Here is a 24,114-nt window from a genome sequence, read left to right as displayed (position 1 = left end):
ATTAAACAAATTCCTTACCACATTTTGGTTGATCTTGTGCCTGAAACAAGTGATGAAGACAACAAATGGCCAGTCATCAGGCTGCATCATAACTCCTGCAGCATGGGCACAGCTGACATGGAAGGAGGCTGGACAGTGTCCATAAGAACACTGAATGCAGGCACCCGAGGTTTTCTTAACTCTTTGTCTGCAGAAAATACATTTCTGTAGAAGCAAAATAAAAGAGAATATTTACCATACTATCACAATTCCACTTGCAACTGCAAGCATCTAAAGGACTGAAAAATTATTTATGCTTCACTGGTTACATTTTGTACCTCATAATGTGCATAGCATAAGAATATACTTTTATGAACTTGGAGGTAACTTTGTAATATGATGATCAATATGTGGTGTTTTTGTTTGTTTTTATGTACACACAATCTGCTTAGATTCTACAGTAAGAAAACTGATAAATAGCCTTATAGAAGTTTAATTTCAAATTCCATACACCACTCTGTAATTAACCTGCACCTCTCATAGTAGGTAAACTGAAAAGCCTTTATATAATTCTGCACAATGTAAGAGTAATATTCAAAAATAAAGAGAGCATTCCCACAGAAAAGCAGGGTGAGACAGGATTTTCAGATACCATTTAACTTAGCCGCCTACTTTGAGGTTGGAATAAGTACATGTATCGACAGACTTTGGAAGATTGTTAATCCAACATGCTTGTGGAGTGGTTTCTACCATCTCCTCAGATAATGTGTTACAGTCATAAATGTATTATTTATATCATGCCTTCACATAATTCCATAGCTGAAGGCTGTTCCCATGTCCCTTTTCATTTTTTCCAGTCTGGCTTTTATTGGTCATGTATTTTAATATGTGGGTAATTATCTAGGCCATAATTCCCCATTTCATTTATAAAAATGTTATGTCAAAACCCTTACTAGTGCCAAGAATACCACATTTATTCCTTCTCCCAGAATGGAGTCTACATCAAAATATTGTCATTAATGCTGTTGATTCAGATTTCTTACTGGCTCTGCCTCAAGCTTTTAGTCAGTAACCCATCCATATGAAACAAATGAAGGGCTGCATCTGAGGTAAAGTAAATTTGGGAAAATAGCCCTCCATGCTATTAAAAAAGAAAAGGCCAATATCTTACCACCAGAATATACTAACAAACATGCTAAATCAAGTAATTACTTTGGTAACTGTGTGATATTGCATACATGAATTACCTTCCGACAATTCTCATCCTGGCTAACAAAGCAACGTTAGCAATTGAACACTCTAAAATTTAGCCCAGCTGTTCCAGAACACAGTAAAAAAAAACTCTACTTGATACAGAAATAGTGAATATAATAATTTGAAAGCATACTGTTAGTTTAGGGATTCCTTCCATGTGTTCTGTATTTGTTAGATACTGATTTTGTCTTCCTACTCTGGGAACAGGATTAAGAATAATTTTATTTTCTACTGTATAATCAATAACTTAAAGCATTTCATATTAATCCAAAGGAAATTCTTCTTTCCAAGTTACTAGGTAATTTTGTTTTATTGGTTATCAATTTCTATATTCTTAAGAAAACTGCAGAAGTTTTACTGTATGAGTTAGCACTTCTTTATTTCAATGGCTTCTGGCACTCGGTGATTGATATTATTATTTCTGTAAGCTCTAGACCTGTCAAGTTCATCAGTCATGCAATGTTCTAGTTCATGCATCACTCTGAACAGAAAAAAATACTTTCAAATTCTGCCTTTACAGACAAGCCCTGAAAGCCAAGAGCATGAATGGCTTTGCACAAGCAGAAACAAGAGCAGTATTTGACAACTAGTTAAAAGTTTTGCACACTGTTATCTGAACAGTCCTGATCAGCATGCTATTACAGCAGTAGGTCTGAAAGACTAGTAAGATGACTTCACCATCCACATAAATGTCCCAGGGAGTAACTGATTATGCTGATAACACATTGAGTGTATGTACTCATGTGCGTGAAGACATTGTCAGATACATAAAGCAACGGTTTCCTGAAGGAGCTTAAATAATTTTTTGTAGGTACATATTCAGAACTCAGCAAAATGGGAATTCCAGAATGAAAACAGATCTGAAATCTATTATACTTTAATATCATAAAAATACATGGCTCATTTTGCTTCTTTACACAAATTCACAAGTCAGCTTAACCAATATAGCAATGAGAGTGAAGTAAGAAGTGCATTATAAAAACTAATTTTTTTCTTTGACAGGGGGAAAAAAAAATGCACATCAAACAAAATACAGAGAATGGGGAAATGATAATAAACTGGCATTGAGAAGGAAAATGAGCAGTAACTTAGGGAAGTATGCTACTTCAGGATGCGATAGACTCCTTAAATTTCTGGCTGCACTTGTGTAAGGAACCAAATACACAGATATTACGATGCAGCTGCAAGTTTATTCTTCACATTAAGAAAAATTCAGAATAACTGTCTTCTTTCAGTAAGTACAAGAACAATCAAGTCTGATAAACAGTTAACTATTAAATGCATCGTAAGGCAGTGAAAGTAATGCTGTAGATGTACATTAGCTTTACAGAGTGTCTCAGGCCTACACATGAATTTGAAAGAGCACACATATGTACAAATAAAAGGCATATATACCAGCAATTTCACAAGTTGCACTACTGTATCAGGCACCATTTCTTAGAATGGTATTTCTATGGTAAAAATGTATTTCTTACCCTCTCACTTGGGGCTTGTCTGATTATGAATTCAAACAGACTTTTTCATCTTTTGTTCCCATGCTGACATGTTTTTATATTTAGTATAGTCTTTCATGACCAAAGAAAGTGATACAAATGCTTCGTTCTGCTTTGTTTAAAAATATAATCAAGAAAAAAGAAGAGATATGATGCGACCACTGGAAAAGACATCAAAATTCTGAGAGAAGGAATCAACAGTTGTAAAGATGGAGGTTTCAGCCTCATTCTCTGCCTTCATCTGAAGTCTGATGTTTCAAAGTTTCAAAGTATTGCTTTTAGAATGGAGCTGATCTTTAATCAGTCTTGCAGAGGATAGAATCTTAATGCCTTTCTGTCTGAGTTAACCTCATATTTAAATAGGTAAGCTTTCTACTTCTGAAATTAAAAAGCTTGACATGTACACATTTGCTAAAATGAACCTATGTACAACACATCCAACTGATAGTTCTCCACTAGCCTAAAACTACAGTGAGTCCTTACCAGATCAAGTAAATTCAGCGTTCTAGATATCTAACGAGAATGTCATTTTGAGTTAATGCTTCCTAGATATTACAAAGCAGAGACAGTGAAGGAAGTGGCTTCAATCTTAATCAGAGATCCAGATGCAAAATGAATTGGGGAATAAATAAAATTGTTTATATAACTGGAGATTAAGAATATAGGACAGAACAATGCACTGTAATTTTCTAGATGGTGAAATGACCTCTTTTTGCTCCCAAAGTGAAAAATATTCAGTCATAAATGGATTTCATAATCATGGAACAGCTCTTTAATATTAACAGGTTGCAAATATATAAACAGAATGGATTTTAAAGAACTCATTCTGAGAAAACTAGATGACAGTGTTTTGCTGAAGACAGACTGTTGATAGCTTTCATAATGATTTTTATGCATTCTTACATAAACAATCTGATATTACTTCTCTTGAATATACCAGTGTTTACCAAATATGTATATATATATATCCAGTCCCTAACAGGATCATGACTTAAGCACAGTAACACTGCTTTCTGAAGCAAGGATTTATGAAAGTACAGTCTGATGGTTGTGGCAAAAGAGCGGGACTGGATTTTAGGAAACAATCTGGAGTACTTATTTCTACCCAAAGTATTTCTATAGCTTTGCAAGAAGAATGATACATGTAAGGAAGGTCTATGATTCTATGACTAGCAAGCAAGTTTTCTTCACAACCATCTTTTAGAACACAAAGTCAGCACTTAATTTTGCCTGAGAGCACAGTGTGTTTCTATGGAAGCAAGCTCATTGCTTTTTTCTTTTTATCTTTCCTTTTATCCCTGATTAATTTAAACCATGCTGAATACTACAGCTATGAAACTGACAGAGTTTAGAATCAGAAAGTGTAAAGCAAAACAGTTTTTTAGATCATTCATCATCTTCTCCACTTCTTTATTCAACACTCTCACAGAAATTATATAACACCAAGAAAGCTGGTAGAAAAGAGTCAAGAGACTATTTTGTGTCCTTCTGGTATTCCAAACATAAAAGCAGCATCTTATGGGAAAGAATAAAACAATGACTGAAGGAAATTGTTTGTAATTTCCTACTGCTCAGCATGCCTAAAGTGTGGGACATTCCAAAATAATGATAAACAATATCTAAATACAGGTGAATTCTATTATATAATACAGGTGTTTTAATTATACTTTCCAGGAAAGAAGAAAACATGACATCATGTAGCATCAATAAGAAACAATTATTTTCTAATATCTTTGAAATAATGTAGTTTAGTCATGACTTTGAAATTATGTTGTTTAGTTTTGAATGAGGCAGGAAAAGATCATGAAATTACAGCAAATATACATACTGCTTTAATATAAAGTTTTAAGAGCTGGTAAAGGATTTAATCATAGAAACATAGAATGGTTAGGGTTGAAAGGGATCTCAAGGACCACCAATCTCTAATCCCCCTGCCACAGGGAGGGCTGCTGACCTCTAGACCAGGTTGCCCGGTGCCCCATCCAAACTGGCCCTGAACACCTCCAGGGCCAGAAACATCTATTGTTTCAATGAAATTGCTGAAATTCCAATAGATCACGCTTCACAGGAAACAAAATACAAACACACATCACAGAATTTTTAAAACATTAAACCAACCAACAAAACTTAGTTCTTCTGAAATACAAATTGTGTGACTGCAAAGGAAAGTCCCCGCACCATAAGTTAAAACACAAACAATCAAAGAAAACAGAATACTTGAACATTAGGTTTGTATTTTACAAAATACCTGATAAGGTCTATGTAATCTTCTTACCTAGTAAAAGATAAACTTTTGAGGCAAAAAGGAAGAAATGAAAGATCTTGTTAGAGTCTGAACTGTTGCCCACATAGCATTACTCACCACATAACCCATAAGCATGCTATACTTGATATTTATGGGAGTAATTTCTTTGTATTTATTTCCAGTGTGCTATTTCAGCATTAATATCTCTGCAAAAAGGCAACTCCTTCTCAGGCTGAACAGACTGTCTCTTCAGCCTCTCCTGTCCTGTGCTCCAGCCTGGTCTACCCCAGTGAACTTCCATTGGGCTTACTCCAGAATGTTAGTATCTTTCTTGTAATGCAAAGTCATCAAACAGAAGGAAAGAGTGGACCACCTTCTGGGGGCTGCTGGCCCACAATGGTATTTAGCCATCTCTGCTGCAAAGGTATCTATTTTCAACATCTCATCCACCATGATCCACAAGTCTTTTTCTGCTAAGATGATTCCAGCTTTCCTCATGCAGGATCATTATCATTAAGATACATTCTAGTGACAGACTTTCCATTAGTCAGGCTTGGAAAGAGGCAGAGCATGACTACGCAAAGTAAAGAGTTATAGAAGACACGTAGAACATGCTAACTCGGAATATTCTTGAACAGACAATGAGTAAATTATTTTAAGAAATCGCATAGCCATTTCAAGCTCCACCTACTCATGAATTGTCATTTAATGCAAAGCACCGAGCTAAAAAGTGGTGTCATTATTTACAGACAGTGCACAAGAGATCACTGTCTCTGCATGGTTTATTTTAATAGTGTTTCATGTGAATACATACAAACACACATAGAGAATTTAACATTTTAATAAGAGAGCGGTTAAAACTAGAACAATGTGATGTGGCACTGAAAGGATTATATTCTTAGCAATATCCTGCAAGCGATTTACTGAAATGAAAAAATGAAAAGAAAGTCATTATCAAAATAAAGGTACTACCATCTCTTATATAATGGATTCTCCATCTTTTTAGGATAGCTAGTCTATATGCTGTTGTCAATAAACTAAAAGGATACATGCTTTGTCTAGTATAAAACAAAATAAGCTAAGAAAGCAATTCTGTAGAATTGAAGACATGCATGTTCAAACGTTCAGAAATGAGAATCTTGTCAAGTTCAAACAGAAACCTCTAATGACAATACAAGTACACATATCAAAGTTTAATCTACCTAGTAGCATGACAGTAACATGCTGTCTTGTGTCTTAAAAGATTAGAAAATGGGAATGGACTTCTGTACATGTCCTCTGGGCAAGAAGGGGTCATGGCCAATTATGTAGGTGAATGCACTTTGCCTCTGGGAAGGAAAATATTATGCTTGTGAAGCACGCTGAATGAGGACACAGCTGCTTGTCAAGTCATTTTCTGTTGAAGAGAAGCTATTGTGGACAGAATGTGCTATTAGAAAAGAGGGATAAGTACAGCAGTTTAGTGAGGTTATGCCACTGGGTAGGAACCACCTGGCACCCCTACAGTAACTCGAGCAAGTGAGCCATGAGACTTCCATACAAAAAAAAAAAAAAAGCAACAAACAAACAACAACAACAACAAAAAGCACACAAAAACCCCCCACAACAACAACAACAACAACAATAATAATAATAATAATGATAAAAAACATGGGAGAAAGGACTACTCAAGGGTGGAGTAGATGTGGGCTTTTGAGGTCTCAGCTGTTCAATTTTGGGAAGAGGTCAACATACACAGAATTTAAACATGCATGTCAGGTGTTGGTATCATAGTCTCAGAGGAAGGTATATTTTTTTCAGTTCTGAAAACCTTGAGGAACTGCTCAGATTATAAAGAAAAGATTATTCATTAAGCCTTCAGCCAAAAGCCAGTCTATTTGTCAGCACAACTGAGGTTAACATTATACCTCACTGGTAAATAGTGTCATCTGTGAACAGCCAAAAGTGATAAGGCAGTACAGAAAAGTTATTACATTCTTTAAAAGACAAACTAAAATGTATTAAGTATAGTTTTTTAAAAAAATACACAATGTAAAATGAATCAGCTCATAGTATCTCAGAAACCTAAGTTATTTCTGTTTCCCTCATTTCTAGCTCATGCATTAACATCACAGTAAATATTTAGACTACTTTAACCCCATTGTGGACAGGGTGAGCAACGTCTTGCATTTTTTAGTCATTACAAAAATTTGCCAAACAATAACTCTCTCCTAAAACTAAACATATTAACTATTCATATAATTAATGGCTGAAACAGTCCTGGCAAAAACGCAGAAGCATTGCCTGATACTGTGTTCTAAACATGTTATTTTTTCCCCATCTTTTGTTTCCTCCCATTGCTTTTCCGCAGGAGATATAAAACAAAAGAACAATATGATGATTTTAGCTTGGTCAGGTAGACAAATGACCTTCTGTGTCAAAAAAATCTCATCAAGTATCATCTTTCTTGCATAAACTCAGAAGTATGTGGATGTCAGCACAGTCCAAGAGTTCCGAATTTGCCATGGAAACAACATTCTTATTTCAAAATAATACAACAGCTCGATGTGGACTATTGGCATGAAAGCTTCCAATCCATGCTCATTGACAGCTTGTGGAGTGGACAGATGAGGCATGGAAAATATTTTAAATTAGTTCATTTATCTTGCTGAGACATGGGAAGAGACTGAGAATTTTTCATGTTTATAGGAAAAAAGAAGCAAAGAAATACAGAAAGGAGGAAAAGGAGGGAGAAAAAGGCACACAAAAAAAGGGGGGGTGGAAAGGAAGGAAAATGAAAAAAAGAATGGAAACAATAGAATGAAAATGGAGAAAGAGGGATAAAGAGGAAAGAAGAGAATAACAGAGGAAAAGTAAAGTGGGGAAAGGTGAAATACATGGCAGATTTTTTACATAAACTGTGAAGCTAAATTAATCTAGATTTCACACATAATGCATTCTGTGCTCATTAGAAAACATCCCTTTATCATGGAAGCTCTTAAGAAAGAAAAAGGTTAATGTTAGCTAAACTAACATTTATTTGAAATGTTTTTGCTTTTAGCTTCACAGTTTCCCAAAAATAAGCTCTTTTTTTATTTTTTATTTTTTATTTTATTGCTGCATTAAATGCACATATTTTTCATGTGTGAAGCATAATTTCCATCACAAGTCTCATAAATGGCATTATTGGCATCCAAGATGAACAATGCAATAGGTCAAATACCTAGTTACTGTAGGGTTTCTTCTTTGCTACAGCTGTTACTGCAGCCCAAGACAAAGCAAGGGAGATGGATGAAGGACAGACAAATGTCCTGCAAATCATGCCACTGTTTTTGTTTCTGTATTTCTCTGTGGTTCTAATAATATTATTTTGACAAACTTATGTAGTGATAGGTAGCCTTTACTTTTACAATAATCTGCTGTGAGCTTAGATCACTCTGTAGCTCTATCTAAAAAGATTGCTCAGTGATGAAAAAAAAATCACAAAAAAAACATCACATGTGGACTAACATGTCTTACATGTAACATCTAATTTATAGAAATTCACACTGGAAGCTTTACTCTAACTATGGCATGTACATAAATCTACACGCGAACAAAGGCTGGAATGGAAAGCTTTTACATTAGAATCATGAGCTAGCATTACAATAGTCTGTGATTACTACTGTACCAGTTCTAATTAGTGGAAGCTTAAAATCTTGTCTACTTACTGCAATACAGAATATATTCTAAAAGCACATAGAAAACTGAAAAAATGCAGTTCAAACATAACCTGAATAATTACAGTCACAGAATCACCAAGGTTGGAAAAGACCTCTATGATTATCCAGTCCAACCATTCATCTACCACCAATATTTCCCCTTAAACCATGTCCCTCATCACATCTAAATGTTCTTTGAACACCTTCAGGGACAGTGACTCAGCCACATCCCTGGGCAGCCCATTCCAGTGCCTGACCACTATGTCAAAGAAGTTTTTCTTAATATCCAACCAGACTATAGTACACATAATTATCCTAATAATGTCTTAGTTACTTGCAACAGAACAACACATTATAGATGATACAACACTCAACCTTCACCAAAAAGTCCAAGAAGCGAACTACCTCACATACAAAATAGACAAGAGCTGTATCAGATGTAATGCTTCCTATTTTATTATCTTGGTCCATCCAGAGGTGAATTCTGGTGGTTTGACAGCAGAGGATGAGCCTTTTTGCCAGTATTCCATTTTGTCATTGTGAGACTGATGGCAGCAGAGGGGCAATATGAAAGAAATGATATCTAACACGGATGTGTGCATGAAACAAAGGTGTGTCACTGAATTCCTCCATGCAGAAAAAATGACATCCACTGACATTTATCACTGCTCACTGAGCGTTTCTGGAGACAAAAAATGGATGTAGCACAGTGAGGCAGTGGTGGTGCATTTCAGCACTGGCAACAGTGACTGCAAAAGTGGGTCACCTCTGCTGGTGCACAAGCATGCAAGCTCTTGTTAATCACTAGTGAAAATGTACTTGTAATGGTGACTGTGTTGAAAAATTGTGTTGTGTAGCTGAGAATTTGCTCTATCATACAGTATCACTGGACTCTTTGTTATTGCCATGGAAATAAATAGGCGGCCTTACTTTTCAGAACAAGGTACATATGTTTTGTACAGCTATTTTCAGTATCTAACGCAGATTTTGTTGAATAACAAAGCACATATGCTTACATTTTATATTTTTAATTTATTCAGTATGTTTTCCTCTTTATGAAGATTTTCAGGGACAATGACTAGAACTACAGAGGGGCTGGATTTTCCTCACATATTTATCTTCACCATTTCTCATTTTTAAATTTCCCACAGTGGGAACCATTTCACATCCCTGCTGGACATGTAATTTTGTTTAGTGTTACTATTTAGCAAGGACTGCTAGAAAGGGTCAAGATGTACTCTTTCCCACTGCAGCACTTAGACTAGCGAAAATACATTACCCAAGAAAAAGCAAATAAAGTCCATTTCTCCTGGCCATAGTGTGGACTTCTATTCAGTCTAAGGGAGTTCATTTCAGATCATTTTCAGAGTAGAATGTTTACCATTTGGTTGTATAACGGTTTTTGGGTTTTTTTTCCCAGAAAATAACATTTCTCTCTTTGCAAGTAATTCATTAAATTCCAAAGCCTTGATTATGGGTCTCATTCCTGAATGGTAATTATGCAAGATTATTTTCTACTCTTTTTCTTCTATCTCTATTTATCTATCTTTTTATTTTATTTTATTTTATTTTATTTTATTTTATTTTATTTTATTTTATTTTATTTTATTTTATTTTATTTTATTTTATTTTATTTTATTTTATTTTCCTACCAGATGCCATAGCAGAAATAAGAGTACAAAGGTCCAATATTTAACAAGTTACAGGAAAAGCCAGCTGGACAGCCAGGCCCAAAGAGTGATAGTGAATGGAGTTAAATACAGCTAGTGAATGGTCACTAGTGGTTTGACTCAGGAGTTAGCACTGGAGCTGGCCCATTTCAATATCTTTGTTAATGATCTGTACGATGGGATTGAGTGCACCCTCAGTAAGTCTGCAGGTGACACCAAGTGCTGATCTGCCTGGGGTCAGGAAGACCCTATAGTGGACAGGCTGGATTGATGGGCTGAGGCCAACTGATCTACAAGACCATGTTCTGGGTCCTGCACTTTGGCCACAACTATGCCATGCAGTGCCTCAGGCTTGAGGAACGGTGCCTGGAAAGCTGTGTGAAGAAAAACACTGTTAGCTGACAATCAGCTGAATATGAGCCCTCAAGTGTACTCAGGTAGTCAAGAAAGTTGACAGCATCCTGGCTTGTATCAGAAACAGTGTAGCCAGAAGGACAAGAGAGATGACTGTCCCTGGTCAGGTGAGGCCACACCTTGAGTACTGCGTACAGTTCATGGCCCCTCAGAACAAGAAGACATCAAGGCCTTGGCACATGTTCAGAGATATACAATGCAGCTGGTGAAGGGTCTGGAGCACAAGTCTTATGAAGAGCAGCTGAGGGATCTGAGATTGTTTAGTCTGGAAAAGAGAAGACTCAGGGGACACCTTTATCACTCTCCACACTGTCTGAAAGGGGGCTGTAGCAACGTGTGGGGTTTGTGGCCTTATGTGTGCCAGAAGTTGTTCAAAGTTGGATATTAGGCAAAAATTCCTTCTCTGAAAGTGGTACTGCATTGGAATAGTCAGCCCAGGGAAGTGGTTCAAGTCACTGTCCCTGGAGTTATTCAAGAAATGTGCAGATCTGGCATTTAGGGACATGGTTTAGTGTGCACAGTGGTGACAGGTCGGTGACTGGACTGGATAATCTTAGTGGTCTTTTCCAACCTTTATGATTCTTTGTTTCTGTGATAATAACACTAGCATGCAGCTTGCCTTCTTATACCAATTTTCAAAACTTGATTTCTGGAAGACATCCTTTATCCTTACACAGTGCATTCAACTCTTGTACTAATGGACCATTAAAAGATGCTTCATTGTGCCTTAATGGCATGGTATATTACAGAAGTCTGGTCAAGGAAGGAATGACATCTCCCAACCTGAAGACATCTCATACAAAAGGTCACAGCTAATAATTTCAGAAAGAAAGAAAACCAAAAATTTTGCTAATATAGCCCTGCCAAACTATTCAGCGAATTCCTGAAACATTTGTCTTTCATCAAAAATGTATTTTAAAACTGGTCCAGAATTAGATCATTTCTTAAAAAAATCTAATTTGTACTTTGAACATTCATTCATTTGGACATTTCATTCATATGTCTAAGCATCTGATAAATTACTAGAATGGAATAAGTATAATATTTTACAGCAAAAGCTAGGATTTGCTCTCTCTCCTGAATATTGTTTTTAATGAACCAGTGGTTCCACACCCAATTTCTGAAAAATTCTGAACACTAATGCAGGTAGTGAGGCAGCAAACAAAAGATTCCTTTACCCAATGCATTCTCCACTTTCTGTACACAGTAAAGTACAGTACAAAGAAAGCACTACACGGAGCATTTGAATTGCTGAAGTATCACAGTACAGAGTAGGTAATAAAGTGATATGGAGGCACCTGCGTAACTATTTTGAATGGAAAACCTCTGTGAATTTTTGCCTGACCGTGGGCAACAAAATTTACGAAAATATTCCCATACAGTATGCATGTTCAGCATCGCTTGGACAAAATCTTGTTCCCTTCTGAGATGTCCATAGGTTGGGATCACAATAATGATACTAATGATACTTATCTGCATTCCAGAGCAAAAAAAAAAAAAAAAAAAAAAAACAGAAACCGACAACAACAACATCCAACACTGGAAGCAAACTACACAAATCCCATAGATCAGTCAAGTCTGTGGATTACATAACTGTCATTTCCTCTTACAACACTAATGAGGCATTAATAAATCTCCAGAAGCATGGCTCACCTTTCATCTTTAACCTCACTTCAAACAACCTCTTCAGCAGTGAGGAGGCCACATCAGGAAATGACACATGAAAGTCATTCCTGTTCATTGACTAACTCTTTATAGAACTATTTGTAAGAGAACAAAAGAAAGAAGATGAAAACAGAATCTTTTTTATATTTAGAATTCAAAATGTATGTTTTCCTGCTTTCACTGCTACATTCAAATACTCACTTTTGTTTCATTAATTTTATTTTATTCTTTTTACCTTGTGATTAACAAGCAGTTTGTAATCCTTCAGGAAGGCTGTGCAGAGAAACCGCTATTTGAAGACCACATTAAGCTTCCAGATACAATTGTCATTAAGTATGAGAAAGGCTAAAACCAAAAACAATTCAGAAGGAAAAGGAAAACTCTGCTCTCCCATAATGTTTAGTTTTTACAAACCGTATGCATTTACATTCATTTTTTTAAAATACTACTAGTAATCCTATTTTCCTTCTATGCAGTTTTGCCCTGGAGGTACAGGACCTAAAGCACTGTGTGATCTAGAGCTGAAAACGAATGACAACCAAGTAGTGACAGCTTTAGCTATCAGCTATCAGGCAAACATTTGGTTTGAACAAAATTACTGAAATTTTCTGCAAAGTGATAAAGGGTGCACTACGGGATCATGCTAATGCCCTGCACAAAAACAGCTGAGACTTCTGGGATAGTTAATACAGCATGGAAATATCTGCTGCTATTGCTGCCACTGCATTCCTACTGCCAGAAGTCACGACTGTCTGAACTATTTCATGAGAATTTTTTGAGACTAGGCTGTATCAGTTTGATTAACTCCTGCACTGAGAATGAACAAAAGAAATGGGTGCTTTCTCACGTGCCCACATCAATGTCTCATCTACAACAGCAGTGCTCAATGACAAACAGTTGCTGCAAAAAAGATGGATTTCTTTTATATTTGCATTGTTTTTTCTTTATTTTTAGGCCACGTTTGCTGTACAGATTTATTGTTACTGTTTTTTAATTCAAAGCTATTCTATAAGCACATGTTTTAGCTTAATATCTCTTATAAGTAACAATGATTTACAATCAAATACTTCACACAATAGACTGATGGAGTTAACAAAGTGGTTTGCAAATGAGTTTCAGAGACTTATTAGCATGTTTCATTTTGTTTAACGTATTTCTGAAAGGACACATTTAAGGTCACAATGCTTGATGCGAACATTTCCAGAGATGTTCCCTGGTTAATTTTTACCTCTAATGTACTGTTTTCATTAGCTGAGGTCATCTAGACCTGAATCCTTTTCATTCTATCTATGAGCTCAGGCCTAATATCTTTTAACCTTAACAGGATCTTTGCTATCACTGAAGATTCCTCTTTTCACCATTACTTTTCCAACAGCTACCAACAGCAATATGAGGAAAACTGGTAATCCTTTTCTTCCAGCTTAATGATCTCCACAATTCGTTAGACAGAAAATCTTCTCAATTATGGATTACAGAAAAAGAACGAAGTAAAGCATTCCTAGGAACATTTTAATTAAAAATACATATTCTTTTGCAATGTCACATGATCATAGTTTCAAATAAGCAACACAGTCCTGTCATTAATTAGTGCAAAATATGCTTTTGCACAGACCTTTTAACTACCCTTTATGTAAAAGGCTGAGCAACTTTTTTGCCCTTGGATGCATTCTTCCTAACTGAATTTCTAATATTCTCTTCAAATATACTTATTAAAACCCCAAAGAGATGCTAGGAGGCATAATACGATGCATAAAAGCTTTATTTATTGAAGCTGTTTACTCAGGGACTAAAGCCAAGGCTACTCAAGTAGTTGTAAATACCCAATCAAATATTATCATTTAAACTTGTAAATCCTACAGTAATCAGAGGCAAACATGACATTCTTCTACCAAAAAGGTATAAGAAACAGCCATTATTTAAAAAAAAGAACTGGTGGTGTGAAAGGAATGTTTTCTTTGTACTTGTTCAGTATAATTTAATAAAGTCCTTCCTCAGTGTTAGGGCAATGTCTATGCAATTCTACGCAACCCAGTTCCTAAGTCTATTAGTCCTCCTATGCTGAGTGGATTTTGCATTATTAATGACCAGTGGACAGTGAAAAGAGCTGCAAAAGGTGTAATAAAGAGATTACTGTGGCTCCTATTAGTGGAAAAAAAAAAACAAAAAAAACCACAGAATGCATTTAAGCATTCTCACTAATGCCATTTAAACTTAAATGGATTAGAAATTTTGCATTTAGAATAAGTGCAGTTCGTTGCACACTGGCTAGGCATTATTTTTGTTCATGGCAGTATTCTGGAGACAAATAATGCTTTTCTATGATTAGGTATAATTTCTCCATATCAATTTTCACTGACAAGTAGCACATAAATCCAGTACAACAGTGTATCATTTCAAAAGCAGGAATCAAGACAGAAGGTTTCCTCACAGGGAAAAAACAACCACCAAATAAAAAACAATAACAACAACAAAAGAACAACCCAACCATCATGTAATGAACACTACTGATTTTAAATAAATTTTGGGATGATTATCCTCTCATTTTCAAAGCTGCATGAGGAAGAAAGAGCACTGAATTACACACCATAAGTTTCTACTACATATAAAGAAATACTTCATATTTAGTTTGGCATTCACACACTTTTACTGCAGTGGAATCAGAGTGGCCCATTCACGTTCTATCAGTGTAGTTCTATATGTAATAGTTCCACATTTTCTGCAAGTCCAAAGCAGGAACCCAACTGCCCATCTTGAACCTAGCGATCCAATGTATCTGCTAAAATGTATAAAACTGTTTCATGCTACAGTGAATTTTTATCAAGACTTTTTTGTGCGTGAAAACCAAATGCTTTGACCAGAATATTAAGGGGAGTGCTACTTTTTCTTTAGCCAGGCTATTTCAAGTAACTGTATGCAGATTTCGTAGCCATTTCTTTTCAAAATACGTAACTATGTTCAAACTTAGAATAATGAAATGTCCCTAAAAAATATCATATTCAGATATTGACTGAAAATGAAACAAAGGATAAAAAAACAGTTTTTATATACATAAATTCAGTATATTTTCTATTCAAGAGCGACTGAATTACTGATGATAGACAGTTTACTCCAAAATTACATTATCATTAAACTGATATAACTATATTTTAAAAGGATGATCTGTTTCTGAAAAATGTACATGCCAACTCACTCCAAACATTGTTTTCCCAGTGATTTAGCATGTGGGCATTGACAAAGGATGTTGTAAGCGCCCTTATTAGTCCACGCTTATGTATGTTCTTTCCAACATGAGCAAGCAAAGCAGGAAGGCATTACACATCCAGTCCGGCTCCAGACAAGGAGCTGCAGAGCTCCCTGGACACTTGGACATGGGAGTTTAGAAGATTGTGTTTTCAGGTTTATACAAAATCTGTGTCAATTTAAGGCTCATTTGATTTATGGAAGCTTTAACACATTTTCTTCTCAGTAATCATATTTACTTTCACAAGAAAAAGAATCGGCTTTTGACCTTGTCTAAGACCTAAAAAATTGGATGTTCAGATACCCAAGTAAGAAACTTCTGACACTAACGGATGAGTGAATAGATAAGGTCTACCTTCTTTTATCCTGGCACAAACTACTTTTTGATAAGCTTTTCTGTGGCATGCACTAGTGGAATGAATTTTTAGAATATAATAATAACTTCTGATTGAAGGCAGCCATGCACCTTTTTACACATTCAAGAAAAGACAAGCAGGCAAAATATACAAGTTACAAGAAGAAATGAAGTTTGTGTTAGGCCATACTAGCCTATACAACCACACCACACACACAGTTACTGTCAGTTGGGCTGTAGATTTTTGGGACATATATATATATCAGGGACACTTCATGTACCACCATTGTTTTAAAATAATTGCTCTTTCTATATTGTATTTAGGAGTACATCAAGACTGTTAGTTGTTGAATACAAGATTCTGTTACTTTTTAACCAGAAATTAAGATAATTCACCTACATAGACCACTTAGAAGGGTATTCAACAAAAGAAAGCAACATGTATTTGTGAAAAACGCAACATGCTCATTTTTCCAGCTAAAGTAATTAACTACTAAAGCAATTGTGAGTGGGAATCTAGAAAAACTACAGCAATGCTTTTTCAAAGATAAAAAATATAACATTCAATGGTAAACAAAGAGTCCAACCACATACCTAACAGATACACATTCACATAGGTATAATTAATTATGTCAACAGAAGTGTGAGTGCTTGGAAGATAAAGGACATTCTCTTTTTTTTTTCTTTTCCCTTTTTTTTTCTTTTCCCTTTTTTTTCCTTTTTCCCAAGACTGCTCAGGTGAACTATCCATTGGGAGAAAACATCCACTAACTCCCACTTGTTGAGCCAGCGTAGCATTTAGGTTGGTCAGGCAAAAATAGGAAAAAAGAGAAACACAAGATGAGAATCTAGCTGCTATAACAGAGGAAGATTCAATTGTTTCTCTTATAGACAAGCTAGCTCTGTTTTAAGATGCTTTCTGCAGATTGAAAGTCATTCCCTAGCTTTTTAACAGAGTTAAGGTTCAATCCTCTGCTTCTGTTGTTGCTGTTTTTATTAGAGTTATTACTAATACCTTTATTCTTAGTGCAATGCCCACCCCAGGGAAGGGAGATTTGCTTTCAATAATCCATCTCAATACTGCTGTGGAAAAGTCCACATAAAAAGGCAGAATTACAGAATTACAGAAGTATCTATGGCAGCTGGACCCTATTTTCAAACAGATGCCAACATCTAAGCCTTAGTATATAGACTACTGTAGTTGGTTTATTGGCCTGAAACCAAGTGAATTTAACATGCATTCCCTTGTCAGGAATAGATGCTGCTGTTTCTGATTTTGTTTCAAAACCAGATCAAGGAGATTCTTACTGCAGTCATCCCTGGTAGAATACAGGTCTTATTTCCCACCGTAAATCAAGCTATTCCAGTAGAATTTTCTTCCCACTTCCATGATGACTCCTCCCTCTATTTTTCCCCCAGGAAGATCAAAGAGAATATGTATTTACCATGAGATATAATTTGCAATAGGTATCAACTATTATACAATATAAGATGTGATAGTGACATAACAGATCTCTAGTCTAATGCAAGTTATTCTCATGTTTGAATGTGCTTCATTTCAAGATGCAGCATCATTCAAAACTAGTTCTTCAATATCTTACACCCACATTGACTTGGAAGAAGACATCAACAAATAAACAAACTGAATAGATGGGAAAAAAATCAAGAAAATAAAAATGTACCATGGATAAAACATGGAAGGTATCCAAACTAATGCTTTTGAACGAGAATTTAGAAGAAATACTGCAATCAAGTAACTGATTCAATACAGATTCATCTTTAAAACTTTATAAAGACAGAAAAAGGTCTCACTAACAGTCAACGTCTAAATGTAATGATTATGCAATACATTCAGGAATTGACTAATATCTTGTACTCTCCATGCTCTTGCACTGAGTGTCTGCATTGCGGTACACAGGACATTATAACCTGGTTCCGCAAGACTTATCTGGCTCCAGAGCATGAAGTCTCCTACTCCCCTTGTGTCACTTTGGCTGTAGTTCTTGTTTCTATTGTAATGCCAAAAGTAGAAGAAACACATAGAACTTTAAATGAAGCTTAAAGTGCACTTTAAATCACTTAAAACATTTAAAACATTTATCCCCCCATCTCTCCACCAAAAGCCTAAACCCTCCCATCAAAGAGGGCATCCAGAATCTAGACCCTGACATCTGGAATTTCTAATCATGGGCTATGCTAGGACTCATCCATCCTTTTAAACTCGCAGAATCATAATCAAAGAATCACAGAATGTCCTGGGTTGAAAAGGACCATAATGATCTTTTACTTTCAACCCTCCTGCTATGTGCAGGGTTGCCATCCACCAGACCAGGCTGCGTAGAGCCATATCCAGCCTGGCCTTGAATGCCTCCGGGGTTGGGGTATTCACAACCTCCTTGGGCAACCCATTCCAGTGCTTCACCAACCCCTGTATGAAAAACATCCTCCTAATATGTAACCTAAACCATCTCAGTTTAAAAAGCATTCTCCATTATCCTATCACTATCCACCCTCATAAAAAGCCATTCTCCCTCCTGTTTATAAGCTCCCTTCAAGTACTGGAAAGCTACAATAAGGCCTCCCTGGAGCTTTCTCCAAGCTAAATAAAGCCAGTTCCCTCAACCCTTCCTCAATGGAGAGGTGCTTCAGCCCTTTGATCATCTTAGTGGCCCTCCTCTGGACCCACTCCACCAACAGCTCCAAGTCTTTCCTGTACTAGGTGCCCAGGTCTGGACGAAGTAATCCAGATGGGGCTCCACAAGAGCTGAGTAGAGGGGGATAATCACCTCCCTGTCCCTGCTGGCCACTCATCTTATCATGCAGCAGCCGAGAACACAGTTGGCCTTCTGGGCTGCAAGCACACATTGCTGGCTCACATCTGGCTCAGAATTACATGAATCTGAAAAACGTCTTCCAGAAGTTTGCGAACCTCATATCCACCCAGATTCTTGGCATTCAGAGCATCCAGGGTGTGCATGTCTGATATACTTTCCAAGAGGTCTGCAAGCTAAGAATCCAGTCTCTTCTGAGGTGAAAGTTTAAGGTTACTCCTGACAGAAGAGACGTCGAGTTGTTAGTTAAAATAAATATAGTTTGAACTGCCCTCTTCAAAATCCTTTGAAAATATTCTGCAAACCTATCACCAAGGCCCCATGAAAGTCAGAAGTCAGAAAACCCAGCTGTACAGAGGTCAATTATGCCTTTTGTCCTGTTCTGCTAATTGAAACTTCATGACATGACAGTTCTCTGGGGGAATTAAGAACTGTGAAGTACAAAAATCATCTACGGAGATAATACCTTTTCCTCATAATTCAGAGAGAAAGGCTGTACAGACTGTTGAAACTGAAAGACTTTTTTCTCTGCAGACTGTATATTAAGTTGCATGGCAGATATAAGAAACCTGGAGGATGCTCAAATTTAGGATTTTATGCAAGGAAAGAATAGTGCACAATTGTGGAAAGAACTTTTTTAAAGTTATCAGGCAGACCATCTAAAAACCAAAATACAAACACAGAGAAGTTGCTTTAGAATCACCCTCTAACAGTTCTTGTAAAACCAAAACAGTCATAATATGTTTCACACCCCACATTTTGGTTGATTATGAGAGACGGTCACATCTGCATCCATGAGAAGTCCAACTGTACTCAGCATTGATTGATAACAGTAAGGAAAGTTTATTTTTCTAGACAAAAGGTATGGAATTCCTAAGAACCACTATCCTGAATTCTACTGAAAGCAACACAGCTATTACTCTACCAATTTATAAATGTTAACTATTATAAAGTTATTGAGGATTTTTGAGTTGCAGAGACATCACAGACACAGGCTGTATACTTCTTAAGTTATTGGAAGTCTGAGCTTCTCAGAATCTGGGAAAACTTTACTGTGTAGAACAAATACATGCAAACAATCTCCACTTACTGCTGTAATAACAACTTATGCATATGTGGATATATAATGAACTGTAATGACACCTTATCTTTGTCTGCAGTCTGAAAATACAAAACGTAACAATATCAGCATTCAAGGGAGTGTGAGAAAATTAAGAAATAAAGAAAATCAAGTATCTTTCTGCATACAGAGAAAGCAAATAAGCAAGTGAGGAACCCGAGCTTCTGATTTCAAAGCATAGACCAAAACAATCAAATTACTGCTGAATTTATGTTTTGTAAACACCCTTTTAATTAAATGCAGATGGTACTTTGTTGCTGCCTTAAATAATTCATTTTTACTGCTGGAGTGATGTTATACTGTGGAGGGCTGACCTTGGCTATCTGTCAAGACTCCCACCCAGCTACTCTCTTACTCCTCCTTCTCAACAGGACAAAAGGAGAAAATAAGATAGAAAAGCACATAGGTCAAGACCATTTACCAAGCACAAGGAGATAATTTACCAGTTACTGTTCTGCACAAAACAGACCTAGAGATTTTTTTTTCTTCCAATTTTAAATAGAGAAGGATGAAAAGAAATAAGGACAACCATCCTACCCAGTGACCTTCTCACTCCCATATTCAAATTCACCTTCTCAGTCCCAGCTCTTCCCCCACCTCCCCACCTGCAGGCAGCACATGAGCAACGGGTTCCTGTCCTCTCTGCTGCTCCTTCCTCATACTTCTCCCCCAATTCATCCACAGATTACAGCCCTTCACAGACTACTCTAGCACATGCTTCATCTCCACAAGGTGCAGTCCTTCAGCAGACTGCTCCTGCATGAGTCCTCAATACCCAGCTTTCAAACCCTCCTGCCCACCTGTGGGCAACTCCTCGTGGGCTGTAGCTCCAGCCCAAGGCTACTCCTGTGGGATGTCTTCATGGGCTGTGTCCTCCTTCAGCAAACATCCACTGCTTCACTGTGAGCTCCTCCATGGCTGCACATGGAGAACTGCTTTGATGTAATCCTCCCTGGGGTGAAAGGGGACAACTTGCTTCACCATGCACAAAGGATGATGAAGCATCTCTACTTCAGTGCCAGGAGCACCTCCTCTCCCTCCTTCTCTGACCTTGGTGTCTGCAGCATTGCTTCTCACACTTTGTCCTCTCTCTCTCTTAGTTACTTTGCAGCATTCTTTACCTGTCTAAAGAACATTTTCCACATGTCACCTCTACCTTGGCTGCTGGGACTAGCAGTATCCTGCAGGCCCTTCCACAGTGCCCGCACCACAGGGTGCAGCCTGTACTGTCTGAGGATAAGCAACATTCTAGAATCTGTAAGAGTTCCTGTGATTCTGTGAAGTCACTTTTACTTAATAAAGCAATGCGTCTATGCAATTTTGAATACTGCACAGTACTTCAGACTGTGTTCTAACATGGTGTTACAGTGTTAGCAGAACTACAAAAGAAGTTTTTTTAATGACATCTTTAAGTTGTTTTATCCTTAGTTATCCTGTTTTTTATCAAAAAACACATGTTGAAATGAACAAAAGATCGTCTATATATGTCATTTGTAATATTTCCAGTTATTTTTCTTGCTTAATCATTGGTCTAAAAGATTCCATTCATAATATGAATCAAACCAAACTGCTCTCTTAGAGGGCCACTAAACACACTCTTTTAATAAATGATGTCTTGCTCAACTGAAAGCACAGATTATACCTCCTCTAAGGCTAACCTAATTGCAAGCAGGCTGTGCTGTATCCCTCAGTCCCAAATAAGTATGAGTTGACTGCAGTTTCTTCCAGAAGAAGCAGTTTCATACATTCTGCAGAACAGATACACAAACAAGGAGAATTTAAAATTATTTTGTATTTGTTTTTACTACAAATGAGAACTTTCCAGAGAAGATTTTGCAAAAAGCAAGGGGAAACTCTCACCCAATCATATGCAAAAAACTAGCACTGCAGCTTTTGAGATGAAATACAACTGCAAATGTGTTAAGTGTTGATTTGAGAAACAATAATAATGGCCGACTCATTACATTTCAGAACACTTAGAGGTTCTGGCATTAAATATGGGTCAAAACCCACTAAAAACGTCAGTAAGTGACATTCATTAAAATAAATCACACAAAATGGTACTTGTATGATAACGTTGTGACAGTACTACTGCTTTCATAAATAAAGAGTGAAAATTAAACTTTCATAGCAAAATATTTCACTAGGCTAGACTGCAAAGTTTTGACATGGTCAATTCATCACTGCAGAAACCAGACAAAGCTCAGTCTGCTGTACTTGGGAAGCTCATTATTTCATTAAAATTGAACTATATCTACAACTTCAACATTTCTTTTATTAAAAAAAAATAAATAATGTCCAAGAAGTTGAATGGTAATTATCAACCTCCTACGCCACAATTTGGTTTCCCATTTAAATTAAGGAAGAAAAGTAAAAAAAATAGACATTGTAGATAAAACTGCACTGGATTCAAAATGCACAGAATGCAGATGAATACATTCAAGGAGTCATTATTTGTTCAGTAATTCAGAACTAGCTGAAATCATCTAGAAAAACCTAACAACATTTTTCAACAGATTTTTACCATCACAGAATGTTTGGAAGGGACTCTGGAGGTCCCTCTTATACAGACTGGGACACCTAGAGAACGTCTGAAAGGACCATGTCCAGGCAGCTTCTGAAAATCTCCAAGGACGGACATTCCTCTACTGCTGTCAGAAACCCATTCCAGCGCTCCACCATCCATGCAGTAAAGTACTTCCCACTATTTAGACAGAACTTGCTCTTTCCCTACTGTCCTGAGACTGTGCACTACTGAAAAGAGCTTGGCTCTATCTTCTTTGAATTCTTCTTTTGAGTATATATACACATTCATAAATCCCCACTGAACTTCACTTCTACAGGCTGAGCAGTCACAGATCTTTAAACTTCTCCCCACAGGAGAGATGTTCCAGTTTCTTCTTCATCATCAATCAAACCAAACCTACAGGAAGGGTCAGTTTTAATTTCTGAACAGGATGAAACTCATTTCCCAAGTTTTTGAGGCCAGTCTTTCAGTCCAAGAAGCACAAAGTTTACAGGATCACTTTCACAAACCATATGAGTTCCAGTGTAACACCAATGGCCTCGTGCACACACTTTAACCCACTGGAAGACTGCTCATTAAATATAAACATCTTTTTGCCCATTAAAGCCTAAATATGCTCACTCTCTTTATACTGCCATAGCTTTTGCACTGTTCTTTAGTTCTGCAGTTACCATACAGATAAGATTTGTCTTTTACTATTTTGTAAACATTTCCTCCGTATGTACAAATGACATTTTATGCTGAAACACTTTCTTGCCTTTAAAAAAATTATAAAGCAAAAGATTATAAGCTAAAATAAAAACTTTTGAAGCCAATAAATAAATAAATGTTTCAAAAATGTCTACGTTAAAATTTTGGTCTCGTTGATAGGAAATGAGTTTCAAATTATAAGCTTCTCCTTAAGGGTTTCTACTTGTACAAATTTCAGACAAGAAATTTTTGTGAAATCTTATTTATTATTATTACAAGTCCAGAAAGTTGCTTCCCACATTCTATTAATGGTAATACCTCTAAAATTATACTTATTTCTAAATAAAAACAGAAGTATGGAAGAACAGAAACATATAGAAAAAAAATAAAAGTACAGAAATAATCCTTTCCTGGTAGTAGTTCTTTCTAGGTATTGTCTACTACGTTCAAACCAGTCTATATTGCACTGCAGATCTGAATCTGATGTTTTGTCATCACAAGTTGAAGCATCTACAGATGCTAAATCATGAGGCTCAGAGAGATTGAAGAGCCTATAAAAGCAACGCTCAGAGAACCAGTAATAGGCTCTGAGAATCTTATGGACTTGATGTCTCTAGAAACTGGCAACAAAGACCACAACTGGCCACCTGATAGAAAAGTACCAGTCACGTTTCCTTCATACAAGCTCTATGTTAAGACACTTTTGCTTTCTGAAAACTAAGCACAGATGTATAGGTATAACAGAATATCTCATTAAAAACCTAACAGAGATTACATGAATACTCCCTTTCACGAATTTTTGTGACAGACATACTCCAAATCCTGCAAATAATTCTACCAATAGACAGTGGCAATCACAAAAGCCTCTAATTTCTGTAGGTGCAACAGCCATGCTTCTTTCATTTTTCAAGGAACAACTTAGGCAAAAATTCTACATCAAGCAAAGAATCT

General features: G+C 36.5%; 1 protein-coding gene across 1 annotated transcript in view; it reads right to left on the bottom strand.

Moving 5' to 3' along the window:
* The window catches only part of LOC107306117 (lysine-specific demethylase 4C-like), a 131,287-nt gene that overhangs the window by 33,018 nt on the left and 74,155 nt on the right, over positions 1–24,114 (bottom strand). Inside the window, exon 10 of the mRNA XM_015848974.1 lies at positions 19–204. Within this exon, the coding sequence (XP_015704460.1) occupies positions 19–204 (186 nt within the window). The remainder of the gene's footprint in view (positions 1–18; positions 205–24,114) is intronic.

The sequence above is a fragment of the Coturnix japonica genome, chromosome Z (assembly GCF_001577835.2).
Source record: "Coturnix japonica isolate 7356 chromosome Z, Coturnix japonica 2.1, whole genome shotgun sequence".
Taxonomy (NCBI): Eukaryota; Metazoa; Chordata; class Aves; order Galliformes; family Phasianidae; genus Coturnix; species Coturnix japonica.
The sequence above is the reverse complement of the archived record's forward strand: the minus strand, read 5'-3'. Positions and strand labels throughout refer to the sequence as shown.